The 16,696-nt window shown below is 44.0% G+C and overlaps 1 protein-coding gene across 1 annotated transcript in view; it reads left to right on the top strand.

Moving 5' to 3' along the window:
* Positions 1 to 1,652: 1,652 nt before the first annotated feature.
* LOC102369868 (cytochrome P450 4A5-like) overlaps positions 1,653 to 16,696 on the top strand; it is a 23,048-nt gene continuing 8,004 nt past the window's right edge. The window contains exons 1-7 of the mRNA XM_006015814.2: positions 1,653 to 1,838; positions 8,222 to 8,363; positions 10,239 to 10,283; positions 11,785 to 11,912; positions 12,508 to 12,632; positions 13,760 to 13,911; positions 15,386 to 15,492. Of these exons, the coding sequence (XP_006015876.2) occupies positions 1,653 to 1,838; positions 8,222 to 8,363; positions 10,239 to 10,283; positions 11,785 to 11,912; positions 12,508 to 12,632; positions 13,760 to 13,911; positions 15,386 to 15,492 (885 nt within the window). The remainder of the gene's footprint in view (positions 1,839 to 8,221; positions 8,364 to 10,238; positions 10,284 to 11,784; positions 11,913 to 12,507; positions 12,633 to 13,759; positions 13,912 to 15,385; positions 15,493 to 16,696) is intronic.

Here is a 16,696-nt window from a genome sequence, read left to right as displayed (position 1 = left end):
AACGAGGAGCAGCTCTGCCCATTTAACCCCTTCAGTACAGTCAGAGTGGTGTGACCCGCCAACCTAAACAAAGCTTAAGTCACTGTCAAGCAAACCCACATCTCTAACACTCAGCAAGCAGTGGTATCACGGTGAGAAATCAGTTTTGTCCCTTAGAATTAATTCCAATGGGAAACCCACCAGCACCTTGCATCAAGAGAGAAAACCAAGATTTCACTGTGATACACACATTATATAGAGATACATACAGGTGACATACTAGTCCATTGGTGGCCTTAAAATGCTAGGGTGGTCCAAATTTGCAACTTGATGCATACAGCAGATCTGAATGGAGTTGCTCAAGGGATTAGCTATTTAGCAAATCTTCTACCTTTCTTGAAGTATCAGTTGTACCTGCTGATTTCACCTGGTCTTCAAATTCTTTATCAACCCTTTCTAGGTAGTAAAAACCCAAACTACTTGCTACCCACCAGCCAAAACCTCCTGCTTTCCTCACCCCAACACGTCTAAGGATTCAGTAATGTGTTGTCAGATCCGTTCACTGCCATGCTTCCAAGGGAGGAATGAAATGCACTTCAGATTATGAAGGGTCAGATCAGACCAATCACCATATTTGAGGTCAGGAATGAGTTTTACCCCCTGCTCAGATTGGTATGGAGGGTGGGGATTTTTTGCCTTCCTCTGTAGTTGGCATCTGACCCTCTACCTGGGATCTCTCAAGTGCATATTTAGCAACCTTTTACAGAAGCAGGATGTTGACTGCCATGGTCCCCCTGCTGTCCCTGTGGCAGGTTCAGGTGTTATGTCTTGTGTTGTGTCAAGGTTGATGGTAGTTTTATGAAGAGGTTAGATTATGGATTTGTATGGGATGGTTTGGATAAGGACGATCCTACTGCAGGATCTAGGGGGTTGGACTGGATGACCTCTGGAGTTCCCTTCCAGCCCAACTTCTTTATGATCCTGTAAAGCAGAAATAGCAAGAGAGAGCAAGTCCTGACCATGTCATGCAATCACATATTCAAATAGTTTAACAAAGTCCCTTAGGGGGGAAAAATGAACTGGAGCTTTCACAGAATCTGCACAGGAAATTGTTGCTAAAGGCAGGACTTGGCAGGCTGAGATCCAGCTGGCTGCAGACTGGAAACAAGGAGCTTATGCTCAGATTCATAGGAGGTGGGGACCAGCACTGCTTTATCACATGATCTAGTCTACCGGCTTTGATGTGCCATGGAGAGCAATCTAAACATAGGTGGGGGCAGCATTTTCTTCCATTGTTGAAGATCCGTTTCCCTCTTGAGGCAGAGACCCCCTTGCCTGCGTATCTAGGTCAAGATTTGTAGGTTATACAACTATGCCTCCGGTTTGGAAGCAGCATCTGACAGAGGTAGGAGTCCCACCAGTTGAGCATTGGCTACTAGGGCGATTCTTTCAACGCGCGCTTGCTCTTTGACTGCTTTCTTTCAGCAATTCCAAAATCTCACTTGGAAAAGTACCAAGGCTCAAGTCCCTATTCTCAAGCAGGAGAAATGAGAGCGTGCCAGATCTTATATGAAGGCACCAAGAGAGTTCAAGAGATCTTAAGAGGGGTGGAGCTTGTTTATTCAGTGCTAGTCCCTGACAGTGGCAGCATGAGATCTTTTCCGGAGACAGCCATGGTTGGCTCTTGGTCCTGGCTGTCCAGAGATGTCGTCAAGATTTTCGTTGTGGCTGCAGTGTTGTTCCTGACCTATGGTCTCATGAAAGCAGTCGAGCTGTACCGGAAAAGACAGGAGCTACTGAAGGTCTTAAAAAACTTCCCTGGCCCTCCAACCCACTGGCTGTACAGCCACCTTAAATTGGTAAGCTACTCCTTGTTCTTTGTCTGTAAGCGTGTGTGCAACCGTAGATCAAATTTTGCTTTCACAGCTGTGGTCAACAGGCAGAGCAAGGGATGTGCATGGACTTGTTTCTTTTTTCTGTATGCCTCTGTCTATGCACAATGATAGAAAATGAGGGTGGGAAGAGACCTCAGGAGGTCACATCTAGTCCAACTCCTTCACCAACCAGGAACATAAGTCAGTTGTCATTCATGGCACAGCTGTTAGGAGAGGTGCCAGGCTATAAACACACACTGCTCTATTATAAACCATCAAGAAAATGCCATGCCAAAATGGGTTTACAAAGCTACAACTGCAGAGACTATTTTGCCTGTTTTTGAGATGCTATCACGCGGCTCTGAACAGCGAGAGCAGTCCTGTACATTTTCAAAAGTCTCCTAGCATTGATCACCATATATTTCAGCAACTGCTTGTCCTACATACCTCAGGGATCACTGATTTCTGGAAGACATAAGATAATTCTAGCTCCTAGGAGACAGGAAGGGATGTATTTGGGAAGTGACTCTCTAGCATGGTAGGAACATTAGGAAAAGTCACTAGTCAGCATAACTGATGCATCCCTCAATATTGAAAGACAATTTCAATTCAAAGTTTACAGAACAGCTCAGCTGTGCTAAATTATACCTGCCTCCTCAGATCCTGCAGATTCCTCCAATGTGCCTGGGTTTCAGATGGTTTCACCCCCTGCCCTTGCTCCTGTGCCTTGATTTCTAGCCCCAGTCCAAAAGGCATCTTGCGGCAGCTCTCTTATGCCTTGCAGGAGCTGGCCTTTAGCTTGGCTTGGCTTGACGTGCAACCAGTCCTTTTATTATCGTTCTCTTCCATATGCTAATACCTGCCCATAAAAAGCCAGACTGAACCTCCTATAGCCAGAAGAAGAGCGTGGAGCTGATCCACAGACTGGATCAGACCCCATGTGCCAGGATTGGGTCCTGAAGCCCCCATGCCACCCCTGTGTGCTGGGATCAGGCCCCACACCACCCTATGCACCCAACCTCGTGTACAAAGCCACAGACTGTGAGGCTCTCCCTATATATGGCCCGTGGGCCAGTGGTTGAGCACCCCTCTCTTATAACATCCAAAAGTCTCCACAAACCAAGGTTACAAATGAGAATCCCTTCAAGTGGCTTCACCGAGTTTTCCATAGTCTATACTGACCCTGGTCCAGCTCTCTTTCTTAAGCGCCCTCTTATTGAAAGCTCAGTCTCTTTCTTGATGCTACGTAAGGGCTCTTCTCATTCCTTCAACAGTAAACAGCAGCCATCTATTCACACGGGGCAAAATCAACCCATTGAATCTCATGCCAGGCAAGAGTAGCACAGCTGATATCTGAGCTGGATTAACACAACTACTGGTTCCCAACCGTACGGTTTATGCAGGGAGGTCATCTTCACCCCTTCCACCTTGTCACGTTCATCTGCCCCACAAGTTGCTCGCTCTGCTACTCTGCCCTGTCTCTTTACTACTGATGCCTTGACAGAAACATTCAGGGAAAAAGGACCGGACAATAGTTCAATGATGTGAGATGCACAATAAACCCTTGCTGGAAAGCTCCCAACAGGTGTGGCCAGCATAACAGTTTCTGCCCTGGGACGCAGAATGTCTGCATTGCTGCAAATCAACCCCTAGACATCATTAGTGCTCTTAAATTCCAGGAAAGGTGCCCCACACTTTCATCTCTGGAAAATCCCTTTAAAGCTCTGGTTTAATTTCACAGCTATTATTAGCCATAACGAAATCCAAACCAATTAGCTAAGTAATTCTCTCTGTTGCCTAAACGTTCTCCTTGTATTTTAGGGATCCAACTTTTGTACCTAATTTCCCACATTTTCAGGTGGGTTTAGCTACTACCTAGTACCTGTCTCCATTTGGGGAGCATCTGTCTCCCCAACCTTACTTTAATATGATTTAACTGCCTAGAGGAAAATAAAAATTGTGGTGCTAAGCCATTGAACTTCAAAGCTTTCTTCTTCACCTTGGTATTCCTACTTTCCCAAAATGGGAGAGGGACTGGGAAGCTCTGCCCCACTCAGTCATATATTTGTAACAATATATCCTTTTTTTTTTTTTTTTTAATTCCATGGGGCCAAGATTTAATTAACTACTTTATTTTTTATTTTATTGCCTTATTTTTCTTTTCTTTTTTACAATCTACGTGTCATGTTCCCTTTCATCATTCAGAAATGCCATGAACCAAGGTAGCACAGGTCTGAACTATGTAAACCACAAATATCCAATCCAAAGACCTTGCCAACTACTCAGCCACAAAACTGGAAGCTTGCTGCACAGTTAGAAAGGCCAAAGCTACCATGGAGTTGAGGATGGCATCCCAAGTTAAGGATAACAAAAAAATGTTTTTCAGATATATAGGGAGCAAAAGGAAGGCCCAGGGTGGAAGAGGACCACTACTGAATGGGTAAAAGTAATTGGTGACGGACAGGGGGAACAAGGCTGAACTCCTCAATGAGTTCTTTGCCTCAGTGTTCCTAAACGAGGGGCATGACAAGTCTCTCACTGGGATTGTAGAGAGGCAACAGTAGGGCGCCAGACTACCAAGCATTGACCCTGAGATGTTGCAGAGTCACTTGGAAGGACTGGATGTGTTTAAGTTGGCGGGCCCGGATGAGTTCAATCCAAGGGTACTGAAGGCACTGGATGAAGTCATTGCACAGCTACTGGCAAGAATATTTGAACGCTCGTGGTGCATGGGCCAGGTCCCGGAGGACTGGAAAAGGGCCATTGTGGTCCTTATTTTCAAGAAGGGGAGGAAGGAGGATCCAGGCAACTACAGGCCAGTCAGTCTCACCTCCATCCTTGGCAAAGTCTTTGAAAAGATTATTAAGGCTCATGTATGTGAGAGCCCAGCAGGAAAAATTATGCTGATGGGAAACCAGTATGGGTTTGTAGCACGTAGATTATGCCTGACTAACCTAGTTTCTTTTTACAACCAGGTTACAAAGCACCTGGATGCAGGAGTAGGGGTAGACATCATCTACTTAGACTTCAGGAAGGCCTTCAATACGGTATCCCACCTCATAGTGGTGAACAAGTTAAGAGGCTGTGACTTGAGTGATTACACAGTCCGATGGTTGGTGAATTGGCTAGAGGGTCGCACCCAGAGAGTGGTGGTGGATGGGTCAGCATTGACCTGGAAGGACATGGACAGTGGGGTCCTGCAGGGCTTAGTCCTTGGACCGATACTCTTCAATGTCTTCATCAGCTACTTGGACGAGGGAGTGAAGTGTACTCTGTCCAAGTTTGCAGATGATACAAAACTGTGGGGAGAAGTGGACACGCCGGAGGCAGGGAACAACTACAGGCAGACCTGGACAGGTTGGACAAGTGGGCAGAAAACAACAGAATGCAGTTCAACAAGGAGAAATGCAAAGTGCCGCACCTGGGGAGGAAAAATGTCCAGCACACCTACTGCCTAGGGAATGGCCTGCTCGGCAGCACAGAAGTGGAAAGGGATCTTGGAGTCCTAGTGGACTCGAAGATGAACATGAGTCGGCAGTGTGATGAAATCATCAGCAAAGCTAACTGCACTTTATCGTGCATCAGCAGATGCATGACAAACAGATCCAAGGAGGTGATACTTCCCCTCTATCGGGCGCTGGTCAGACCGCAGTTGGAGTACTGCGTGCAGTTTTGGGTGCTGTTCTTCAAGAGGGATGTGGATAACCTGGAGAGGCTCCACTCGTATGGTTAAGGGCTTGTAGGCCAAGCCCTATGAGGAGAGACTAGGGCAGCTGGACCTCTTCAGCCTCCGCAAGAGAAGGTTGAGAGGTGACCTTGTGACTGCTTATAAATTCATCATGGGGGTGCAGAAGGGAATTGGTGAGGCTCTACTCACCAAGGCGCCCCCGGGGGTTACAAGAAATAATGGCTCTTTCCTGCCTATGCAGGGGGTCGGACTTGATGATCTATTGAGGTCCCTTCCGACCCTAACATCTATGAATCTATGAATATGAATCTATGACCCTAACATCTATGGATCTATGAATATCTCCCCATTACTATTTTCATAGCTTCAAAGTTAGAGATGCCCAAGATCTATTCAACTGCTACACCCATCCATGCACAACCCGGGCTACAAAAACACAGACTTGGCTTTCCAAAGCAGTATAGGTGGGAGCAAGCCCTTGCATGAAGGAAGTTAGCTGCTACCATGTTTGTTACTGGAGGAAGTTTTGGCAAAGAAAGAAAGCTCTTGGCTTTGTAAGCGATGGTCACAGGCTGATGAGTGCAGGTCAGCCACTTCGGAGAAGATACTGAAAGTAAAGATACTGCTTCAAGCTCTTACCGGAAGCAGCTCTTTTTAAATGAAGCTCTCTGCTTTTGCAGAGATGGCTCCTTTCCCTCCAGCCTAGCATGCAACCCTGTCTGCTGTCAAAAAGATACTCAGCAACCTCTTTGGAAATGGGAAGCATGTCCTATTTTTGGTGGCATAGGTTGGTGTGCATGATTATGTCATATCCAGAGTCCACATTATTATATTAAACTTTGATTAAAGGGTTCTTCTTTAGTATGACAAAAACGGTGTCCATATCTTCATCTTTGGGTACTTTGGCATTTTTGTCAATTCAGGAGCTCTTGGCTATCAGAGATGTTACCAGGGATCACCACATGGAAGGGGCTCTTGTCGACTCCTGATTAAAGGGTGGTGTGGATGGAATAAATTGATCGGTGAGACTAATCAATTTATTCAAGACTTAAGAAATACCAAAACTTGAAATGGTCTATAAAGGTATCTTTACATAGGCCTTCCAAATGATGCGCAATGACTCAGATGCCGAGACATTGTCACAGCACTGGCAACTGCAATCTCAGTAGCTGGGTGTTATTTGCTTCTCTAGCTTTCCAAGTGTTAAGCTTCTTTTTTGGCTATCTATCAGTTATTTAAATGTTTTTTCCTATATGATTGACAAGCTTCCACATATGGTTGTGGCACAGTTTCCCACCAATCACCTCTTCACAGTGGCTATTCCCCTATTACTTTGTTACCCCCATTCTGTCTTTCAGCTTTCTCACTGCTAAGTAGATCATTCTTATTGTTAACGTAGGCCATCTAAGTAAATCAACCCCAAGCTCCTATGTGCTTGCCCCACACATCCAACTAATGGCATCAGGCATATCAAAGACTCAAAATGGTGTTGGTTAGGTCAAGGCCTATGTCACCAGCAGACGCCACCTTTGTGGCTAAATGCCAGATCCCAGTCCTTGTAGGCCTTAACCAGAGCAGTGAATTTGTGAGTGGACAAACCTTTTACCTGGTTCCCAGTTCTCACATGCATGCAAGGCAAAGCTAGATTTAAGTCGCACCCTAGCATCTCAGCTCCAAAAGCCAGCTCCCCATGCCTGCTGTTCCATTCGCTTCTGTGGAGTTATGTTATACATTTCAACAGAGGATCTGGCTCATGTGAATAGAAGGTAGGAGGGGCAGGAAGGAGATCTCCAACTGGAGGGGCAAAGCCCAGAGCAGACAGGACCAGGTGTTTGCTAGAGATGGATGGAGGCATGTAATGGGAGGCAGAATTAAGGGCAACCTAAGGCAAATTAGAGCTCCTGAGATTGGGCATACTCCTCTCTAATTTACACCTGTTCTGGGCTACAGAGCTCTTCTCATAGTCTCCGACTGGTGCTCTTGGAAATCTCTGGGGTACGTGTATGTGTGTATGGGGGAAGAATCTCCTTGGTTTTGAACTGTCACTCTCCACAGCATGCTCCCTGCATTGCTACTCCTAAACCATCTCTGAACAATGCTTATCTAACCTCCTCTTGAAAGCCTCCAAAGAAAAAAATTCTGTAATTTCCATAGAGAGTCTATTCCACTGCCTTGCCATTGTAACAGTGAAGTCATGCTTCCTGATGTCCAATCTAACCTACTTTGCTCCATCTTGAAGCCCATAAGGGAGAATAGTTGTCTTCCCTTCTCTCCCTGGCAAATAGTTGAAGACTACTATCACACCCTTCCTTAATTACCTTTTCTGCAGGATAAACATGTTTAGTTCTCTAAATTGTGCCTTGCACAGCTTGATTTCCTACCTGTATACCATGATTGTCACCCACCAGTGGATCCCATTTTCTCTACATCTTTTTTAAAATAAGGAAACCAGAGCCCAGCTGCAAACAGTGCCATTCTACTGCATGATGATTAGACCTCATCTGGGGAATATGATCAGCATCTGTATCTTGTACCTACTACTCTTATTGGTGCAGCTGAATCATATTGTTGACTTGTGTTGAGTCTGTGATCCACTAATACCCCAAGGTACTTCCAGCCCAAATTTTCTGCAACTCTAAATCTTTGTCTTGATTATCTCCACTCTTAACTAACAATGCAGCTAAAGCCAGAGGAAGAACTAAACAACATGGCATCCTGGACAGGGAAATATCTACATTGTATCCCTCTATGGTTTGGACCCTTCTTCGCATTATTGAACATCCACCATCCTGACTATGCTAAGGTTCTACTCAGCAGAGGAGGTAAGAACATGGTATCCGACATCTGATTGTGCATAAGATGCATAAGAATTTTTTAATATTAGAAATGCCATGAAAAGGTGATAACACCAAGCGCAAACATTTATTAAATGGTGGTTCTTATACATGTTTATTTTTTCTTTAAGGTAGATTGAAAATCTCCCAGTTTTCGTGTTCTAGAAGGGAAATTACTGCAGAAACACATCAGTACTGAGGAAGTAAAGCAAAATTACTTATTAAACTGGTTTAAATAAACTCACCGAGAAATTCCTCATTCTCCCTTTGAATAGCAATCACTGCATAGTCAACTTGGTTCAACTTACATATGCGTGGTTAGGGTCTGGCTCCTAACGTACTGGCATACTCTTATTTTTGTCTGCAATTTTGGGGGTGGAATAATATGGCTGGTCTGAAGATGTACATTAAAATGCATTTCAATGTATAGTCTCCACCCACCAGAGCCAGGTACGGACATTCAAAAAGTTACATGGCTTTCTGTAAGTGGTGCAGTTTAGGTCGGTAGAGAACAGAATACACGTTCACCCTTTGGTGGGAGGAACGGCAAATTTTAGACTGGGTTCCACCATTTTAAACCAGTCTGTGTGTGCTGAATGTCTGTTCTGTTATGGTTAGAGACTAGTTTCTGATCACCTATACTGGTAAAAGTGTAATGTCTCTACCTGGTGCAGATAAGCTGGCTTGGTGCACGTAACTGGACAACCACTTATCTCTCAATGAAAATCTTGTTTTCACATTTGAGTTAGCTTGAGCTATCAACACTCAAGTTAACTTACCTCTTTCAAGATAGCCTACCTTGAGGGAGAATGACCACACTGCAATATAAGACTTGATCTATACCAGGGATGTCCAGCTTCTAAGCAGCTGTGAAGCACATGCTGCCTAGGTCACATCGATGGAAGATGTACACCCTGGGGAGTGTACTAGCACAAGACACACATGCTCATCTTGGCTCCCTCACTGTACTGATGCTGCACTGTAGCCCACTGCCTCCCCATAAAAAGTAAAGCTGAGGAAGCAAGGGCGAACCTAGACACCCCCACTGTAGCACCAGCTGGCGCTCTAGAGGGAACAGAGGATGGGTAGAAACCCAGGGGCCACCAGTTGGACAGCTCTGATCTACACAAGCAAGATGTGCTCACTTGAACTGTAGTGTATACCCCTGGAGGGTCAAGCTGAAAGACTCCCAACAGGCTCTCATTTATAAACAGGAGTCAAGTTAAAGCCAATGTTCAGCCATAACTCGACTTTGCTAGGCAATGAAAACATATCCTGAATTAAACAGGATTTTTTTAAAAAACAGCTCTGCATAATATTATAGAAATAATGGAAATAAGATGCGTCTGAGGCTGTTGCTCCTGAGGCTGTTATTAAAGGAAAAGATCTAATTGGAGCAAGCATAAGCAGGGCAGTTCAGCCTCAGTGAAAACATCTCTGCTTAATTTGTGTTTACACGAAAAGGAAAATTAAAACAATTTTATCTGGTTATACCTCATAGCCTCCAGTATTGGAAAAGTGCACAGAAACCCTTTTGATGCAATTATATGCATGTCTAAAAGATGTCTTGCATTTGTAGCAAGCTGCAACATCTGTCAAACGTTTATTAATTCTTTATGAACTATTTGTAAGTAGAACCCTAATGTAATGGGTAACATTTTTCTTGAAAACCAGAGCTTGTCTCAACTCATATAGAGTTTACTCTCAACAAGACACTGACTTGTCCCCAAACTGTGTGTTTAACTATGGTTGACTAAGGCAGGGGCAGATGTTGATGGCCTTCCTCACCATAACTAGTGCTGTATTCACCTTCTGAACATTTCACCATGCTAATATATTTCTCTTCTCTGTTGAATCCCACAGATCCTAAGTCTCACCTGCCTTACTCTTTCCTAATTCCATGGATTGGTATGTACTGCCTTGTCTCATTCTCCTTTATCTTGTGCAGCAGTATTGCTAAAGACTCTTAAAAGAAATTTCTCATGTTTTTTGTTCTGCATAAGCACATTGGATGCATCTACATGTGCAATGAATGCAATGAAATGGATCTTCCCTAGAGCCTAACTGGAGTCAACTGCTCCTAGTCACAGCCTCTAGACGTGTGCTGGGACAGAAGCAATTTGAGCTGGGGCAAAGTAGGCCCTCAACTGGCTGGGCTGACCAGGTGCAATGTATGCCCACAATCATCATCTACACATGCGTTTCAGCACAGTAAAGTGCTCTGCCATAAGTACTGCTCCCAACAGTGCCATCCTACAGTGGAATTAATTAGTTTACTAGACTGTGATGCTTTACTGTGGAGCTCATTAGTCTACTCCACAGTAAAGCACATGTGTAGATGCACCCGCAGTGATATAATTAAATCACCACAAAAAAAAAAAAAAGTTCTCTTAGCTGTGAATGAAGTGTAGGAAAGTGAGGTGGTCATAATTCAGGTTGAATCAGGCAGCTGATGCCCCATTCCTTACTTTGTCTAATCCTAATGGGATATATCAAAGATTTCTGAACGTGTTTCCAAGTGTAATTTAACCACCGCTTTCTTTGACAAAACAGGAATACTACAAACCTATGTCACATCAGAGTGCAGTTGTGAACATCCTTGTCTGGCCACTATTTTCAGATTTTCTCATGTCAAAAAGAAATGTGTGGAAACTAATTTTTTTGTGGGTGTGTGGAAAAATCTCTGTCCTGACACATTATCCAAGTCCTGTGGGAAATTTCTAAATTAAAATACTACACTAGTTGAAGCAACAGACACAATTCCATTTTGTTTTGACTTAAAATTAAGTCTAAATGAAATGAAGATGAAACGAAGATTTTTGTTTCAAAACAGCAATTCAAGATGATTGTTTTTCTTTCAAAGCTTCCAGTAAGAAAACCTGAAACGGCAGCACTATTACAAGTAAATTCTTTTTTTTTTTTTTTTACATTAATCACAGGACACAATATTGGCTTTGCAAGAAGCTCTACGTGAAATCAAGAACTTTTACTGAGGTCACCAGCTACAGAAAACTCTTGGTGGCACTGTGGGATTCCTGCAGGACTATCCAGCCCATTTGTTTTAGGATGCTGTAGTGTGACCAATGTGAAGACATCCTTTGAGTTGTTCTGGAACAAAATAATCCTATTTTAGTCCCACTATACTTTCAGCCACCTTTGTGACATTTTTCCAGCTATGTATATGTGTGCAGTCTCATTTTGCCACAGGATAAAAACATTCATTCCACAGCAAAAAGATGACAAATACAACATCTGCCCATAACCTTATCTTGACCCTCTACCCCCCAAAAATGTGAACTTATGGCTATTAATGTTATGGATTTAGTGTCAGGAAGATCACTTTGAATAAATCTCCGGTTTACTAGGCAGTGATCCAATCAACTTTCTTTATCATGTAAATCCTCCCTAGGTAAAGGATTGCTGATTTTAGATGGGCCAAAGTGGTTTCACCATCAGAAGTTGCTAACACCAGGCTTTCACTACAATATTTTGAAGCCGTATGTGAACCTAATGGTAGACTCTGTCCGAGTGATGCTGGTAGGAATTGCTGTTGGTTCAGCCATGACTTCAAGCATCCTGCTGTTTTCTCCTCACTTATATGCTTTGAGATCATTCTGAAATATTAGGGAAATGATGTTACCTCCACTCTCCTTTGTTTAGGATCCACAATGAGCATATGTCCATTTTTATCATGGATTTACTAAACCGATGCCCCCTGAAGTGAGCCACTGTTTACTAAGAAGTGAGCAAATTCATTAGTTTGGGACCCTCTTTATGAGGAGAGTCAACTGAAGGCTTTAGATGGACTCAACTGGTTCCAGCTTTGGAGCCTGCCACCATAAGCGTTTCTCTATGAAGTTTTGATTTTGAAGCTATTGACCCTGAGGGCAAAGTGTGTCCTTTTAATGCCATGAAGAATTGCTCTTGATTCCGTTATGACTTTGTCCTGTTGTGCTCCCTTCTGAATTGCTAACATTTTGTCTACTAGTTAAATTGTTTCATAGCCTCATTCAGCCTCAAGAAAGTCCATTTTCTTTAACAAGAACTGAATCAGGCCTGATTTAAAGGCAGCCCCCAGGATTTCTGTGCTCCCCAGAAAATCTCTCTCATCCCACTCTTTTTTCTATACTAGGACAAATGGGAACAGCAGGCCACACCAAAGATGTCAATGGAGATCTTCCACTCCATCAGTCTGATGACGCTAGACACCATCTTGAAATGTGCCTTCAGTTACGAGAGCAACTGCCAGATGGACAGGTCAGGACTGGGGGGTTTCAAATACTGATTAAATATTTTCAGTGGTTCCAAATAAGTTTCAGTTTAACACAGTTTGACTAGGTCTGAGCTGGGAATCATAAAAATGTTTGCATCAGTGCACAGGTGGCCAAATCCTGAGGGTTACTGTGTATACAATCAAATTTGGATCCTCCTGTCCCTAATGTGTGGGTGCCTGAGAAAGTTAAGTGTTATTAGAGACTGTGAAGGAACTGCAATCTCTGCAGTTTATTTGCAAAAGATGATTTCACCACAGCTCAAGAGGAGTTGGTTTATATTTAGCCAAATGTGTTCTACATATTTACAGGGGTGTGGGTTGTAGCCGTGTTGGTCTAAGGACATAGGCAGACAAGATTCCTTGGGTGAATTTGATATCTTTTATTAGACCAACCTAAACCAACTGCTGAAACATCCTTAGCCTGACAAAGGGTTTTTGAACTTGAAAGCTTGCTTAATAACTATTCTCCAACCATTTAGGTTGGTCTAATAAAAGATATCAAATTCACCCAAGGAACCTTGTCTGCCTCTCTTCTACATATTTAGGCATTTGCATAGGTATTTGCAAATTGCATATCTACATAGGTATTTGCTATTTTAGAGCTATGAAGAGGTACAGCTCTTTATAATTTACAAATTCATCAACACTGCTATATAGGGTTTATCATAAAGGTCTCACACACTGCAATCAAAACCTTTCTGCACCTCGCCGTTTTGGTTTCAGACTTGATGAATAGGGGATTTTTTTCCAGAAGAAAGCCAGGTTTTCTTTAGAAAAAATACTCTCAGGAACTGTACTTAGCTCCCAAAGGACTAGACACATGCTCTGCACGTCTCAAACTCTGAGCAGGGGACTGGAAAAGATGGCATTATACTTGAAACCATTGCAGCATTTCCTTGGAATATTGTTTTGTTGCACTCACCTGGAACCTAAATGCTTCAACAAGGCATCCTGTAGAAAAGCCCGCTCTCATTGCTGCAAGGTGGGCTGCATTTGTTCCTTCTCTTCTGGCAATACACTGCAGTCACCCTTACTGCTACCTTTTTAAAATGTATTTTGATCCTGCTGCAAACATATTGAATGCTTGTCCAACTGCTTTTTGACTCTGCAGTGGCAGTTCATACATCCGATCAATCCTGGACATCAGCACCTCGATATACCAGAGGTTCCGCATACCACTGCACCACAACGCAACACTTTACTGGCTCAGTGCTCAAGGACGTCATTTTCGCAAGGCTTGCACATTAACCCATGACCACACAGGTACTTCCCAGTATCCTCTTTCCAGCTCCAGTTCAGGATGTGTGCCAGGCTGAAGGCACAGGCCTATACAGCTGAAACAGTCTTTATGGACCCACCAGGCACTGACAGATGTGCAGGCCCTTCTCTAACTCATGGCACTTCACATAAAGTGCCATGAGTTACAGCCATGTCCCCCAAACCAACAGACAATCACCACTCTCCCCACCCCGCTCCAATGCTGTGTGCAGGAAGGGAGAGGGAAGAAGGGAGGGGTTTGCCCAGCCTGAGCTGGGAGGTGGGGGATTGTGGGGTCCCACGAGATGGGGAAGCTTTATCCACCTTACCCTGCTCCAGCTCAGGTTGGGGAAACCCCATCCCACAGTTGACTCCCCGCTTCCTGTAGACAGCACCAGGGGCGGGGTTGGGCTGCATGAGCCCAGCCCCAATCACAGCATAAATTAATCCTAGGAACAGAAGTTTCCTAAGGTATGGAGCACCTTCATCTGATGAAAGATTAATCTGATCCACTTCAAAGTAGAGTGCCTTCATCTAATCGATAATAAATAGGGATCTACCTAAGTCACGGTGAGTGAAAGGGATTTTCACAGGTCACTTCTGGTGCACAGAGCTGATTTTGCAGCTTTTTTGCAGTGAGCCCACCCCTTGTCCCTGATTGGCTGAGGGGCCCCAGTAATCCCTCCACTTGCCACTAATTGGCAGAGAGGGCTGTCCATCATGCAACCCCACCTGTCATCACTGATTCAGTGAGAGGACTGCCTGTCAGCCAGCCCCACCCTTCTTAGCCAATCAGTGGTAAGGGGCAGGAAGAAGCAGCTGCCATGTTGGCTCCTCCTCTTCATACTGACAATTCCCTCCCCTCCCCCACGCCAACAGGCTGTGGGTTGGGCTGCAGTGGCCCTGAGGACTGCTGGCTCCCACTGGGGAGCCAGCATTTATTTTTAGTAAGATTTTTTTTTTTTTTTTATTTCACAATTTCATGGACATTACCCAATTTCGCAGTTTCCAAAAATCTGGGAAATCACAAATTAAGTAGGTGCCTAATAATAAAAAAAATACCAATACAAGTTGTTACAATGAGAGTTTGTGCAGTGTTACCTCATGGCACTGCTCTGAATTTAACCCTGCTTTATTCAAAATCAAAGGTGGGCAATATGGTTCACTTGTATTGCTACACGTTCATGCAGAATAACAATTGCATTACAATAGCTGCTCAGCACTCCCCCTCTTTTAAAGCAGTTAAAATGTACATTTATCCATACTCCCGGACAACTGGCCAAGCACAAGAAACTGAAATTCAGAATACATGTTACTGGAATAGGGAGTTCCCTGCTTTCGTTCTGTAAGGCCTATGGAAACCATTTACATGGTTTCATTGTCTCCACAAATTGGAAGCAACTCCAGGCCTGGTCCACATTCAGATTCATGTGATCCTGCAGAATTGGATGGCATTGATGTTCACTTTTGTGCAATGCAGATAAAGTGATCCGCGAAAGGAAGGAGGCCCTCAAAGATGAGCAAGTGCTAAGTAAGATCCTGAAGAAAAGATGTCTGGATTTCCTGGATATTCTTCTCTGTGCCAAGGTGAGATTGTGACAGCAGCTTCTTTCTATATTTTTCCTCCCTGACCCATTACCTGGCTTTTCTGGGTGCAAACCATGCCCGGTGTCTTTTCCATATACTATATTTGGCTGTAAAATATAAGAAGTCTTTAAAGAATCTATCGTATTGCATGAGCAGTGAAGGGCTGTCAATAGAGAGTTATTAGAAAGGAATTGAAGAATGGAGAGTTATTGAAGAGTGGAAATCCCTTCCCATAAAAAAATCTTGTTTTTCAAAATGTTTGACGACACGTTTGACAGCACCTCCCTTTGATAGGGAGGTCAGCTCAGGGGCAGTAGGAAAGCTAGGGGACCACCTGTGGGCTTCCACTAGGTTAGACAGGTTGTGAGAAGCTGGATCAGAAAATCTGGAAGAGGGATGAGACGGGCAAGGCAATGAAACCCAGGCGGGCTTCCATCTAAAATGTTGATGGAGGCCGAGAAGCATAGTTACGGCACATTAATGCATGTGTAGACATGCCCAGTGAGCTATAAGCATTCAGCACACCTTAACCAAGTCATTTAAGCGAAGCCACATTTGCACTGACTCTCCCCATAGTAAGCGAGTGCTACGAGAAGAACAATATTTCTGCCTAGAACTCCCCAGCGCATGGGACCCTCAATCTGTTGTAAAAGCTTTGCAATGACCTTTCCCTGGTCATCAGATCATTTCCATGGGCTGGCATGAAGGATGGGTGAACGAATGATCCAGCACTCTCCACACGTGCTTCAAAACCACTGGAGGAATTTTTAACCCCAAAAGTGCATAGAATTGAGTCCCTATGATCCAGAAACAATGGGACCTGCAAGTGGCCCTAGCTGCTGCACAAGTTTACGGTTCCTTATATTCCTCCCAAGGCTGTTACCAGATTTACCCATCACTTTGAAGGAATTACAGAGACCCTAGAAACGTAGCCCTAATAAATGACACACCCCAATGTGCTGCTTGTGTTACTTGTGTTTCTATATGGAGCTGTTTCTCTCCCTTTTGCAAGTCCTCACCCCACAATGGAGCTATCTTGCAGGTCTCCGTTTCAATGGGGCTGGGTTCCTCCAACTATCAAATCAATGAAACACATAAATGCACATACACACACAGATTAACAGGGCATGCCTAAGCCAGGCCGGGTTATTCAGCATTGACCAGCTAACACCCTCATATGCCTTGAACTCAGTTCATCCTTTAT

The sequence above is a fragment of the Alligator sinensis genome, unplaced genomic scaffold, assembly GCF_000455745.1.
Source record: "Alligator sinensis unplaced genomic scaffold, ASM45574v1 scaffold781_1, whole genome shotgun sequence".
NCBI lineage: Eukaryota > Metazoa > Chordata > Crocodylia > Alligatoridae > Alligator > Alligator sinensis.
The sequence above is the reverse complement of the archived record's forward strand: the minus strand, read 5'-3'. Positions and strand labels throughout refer to the sequence as shown.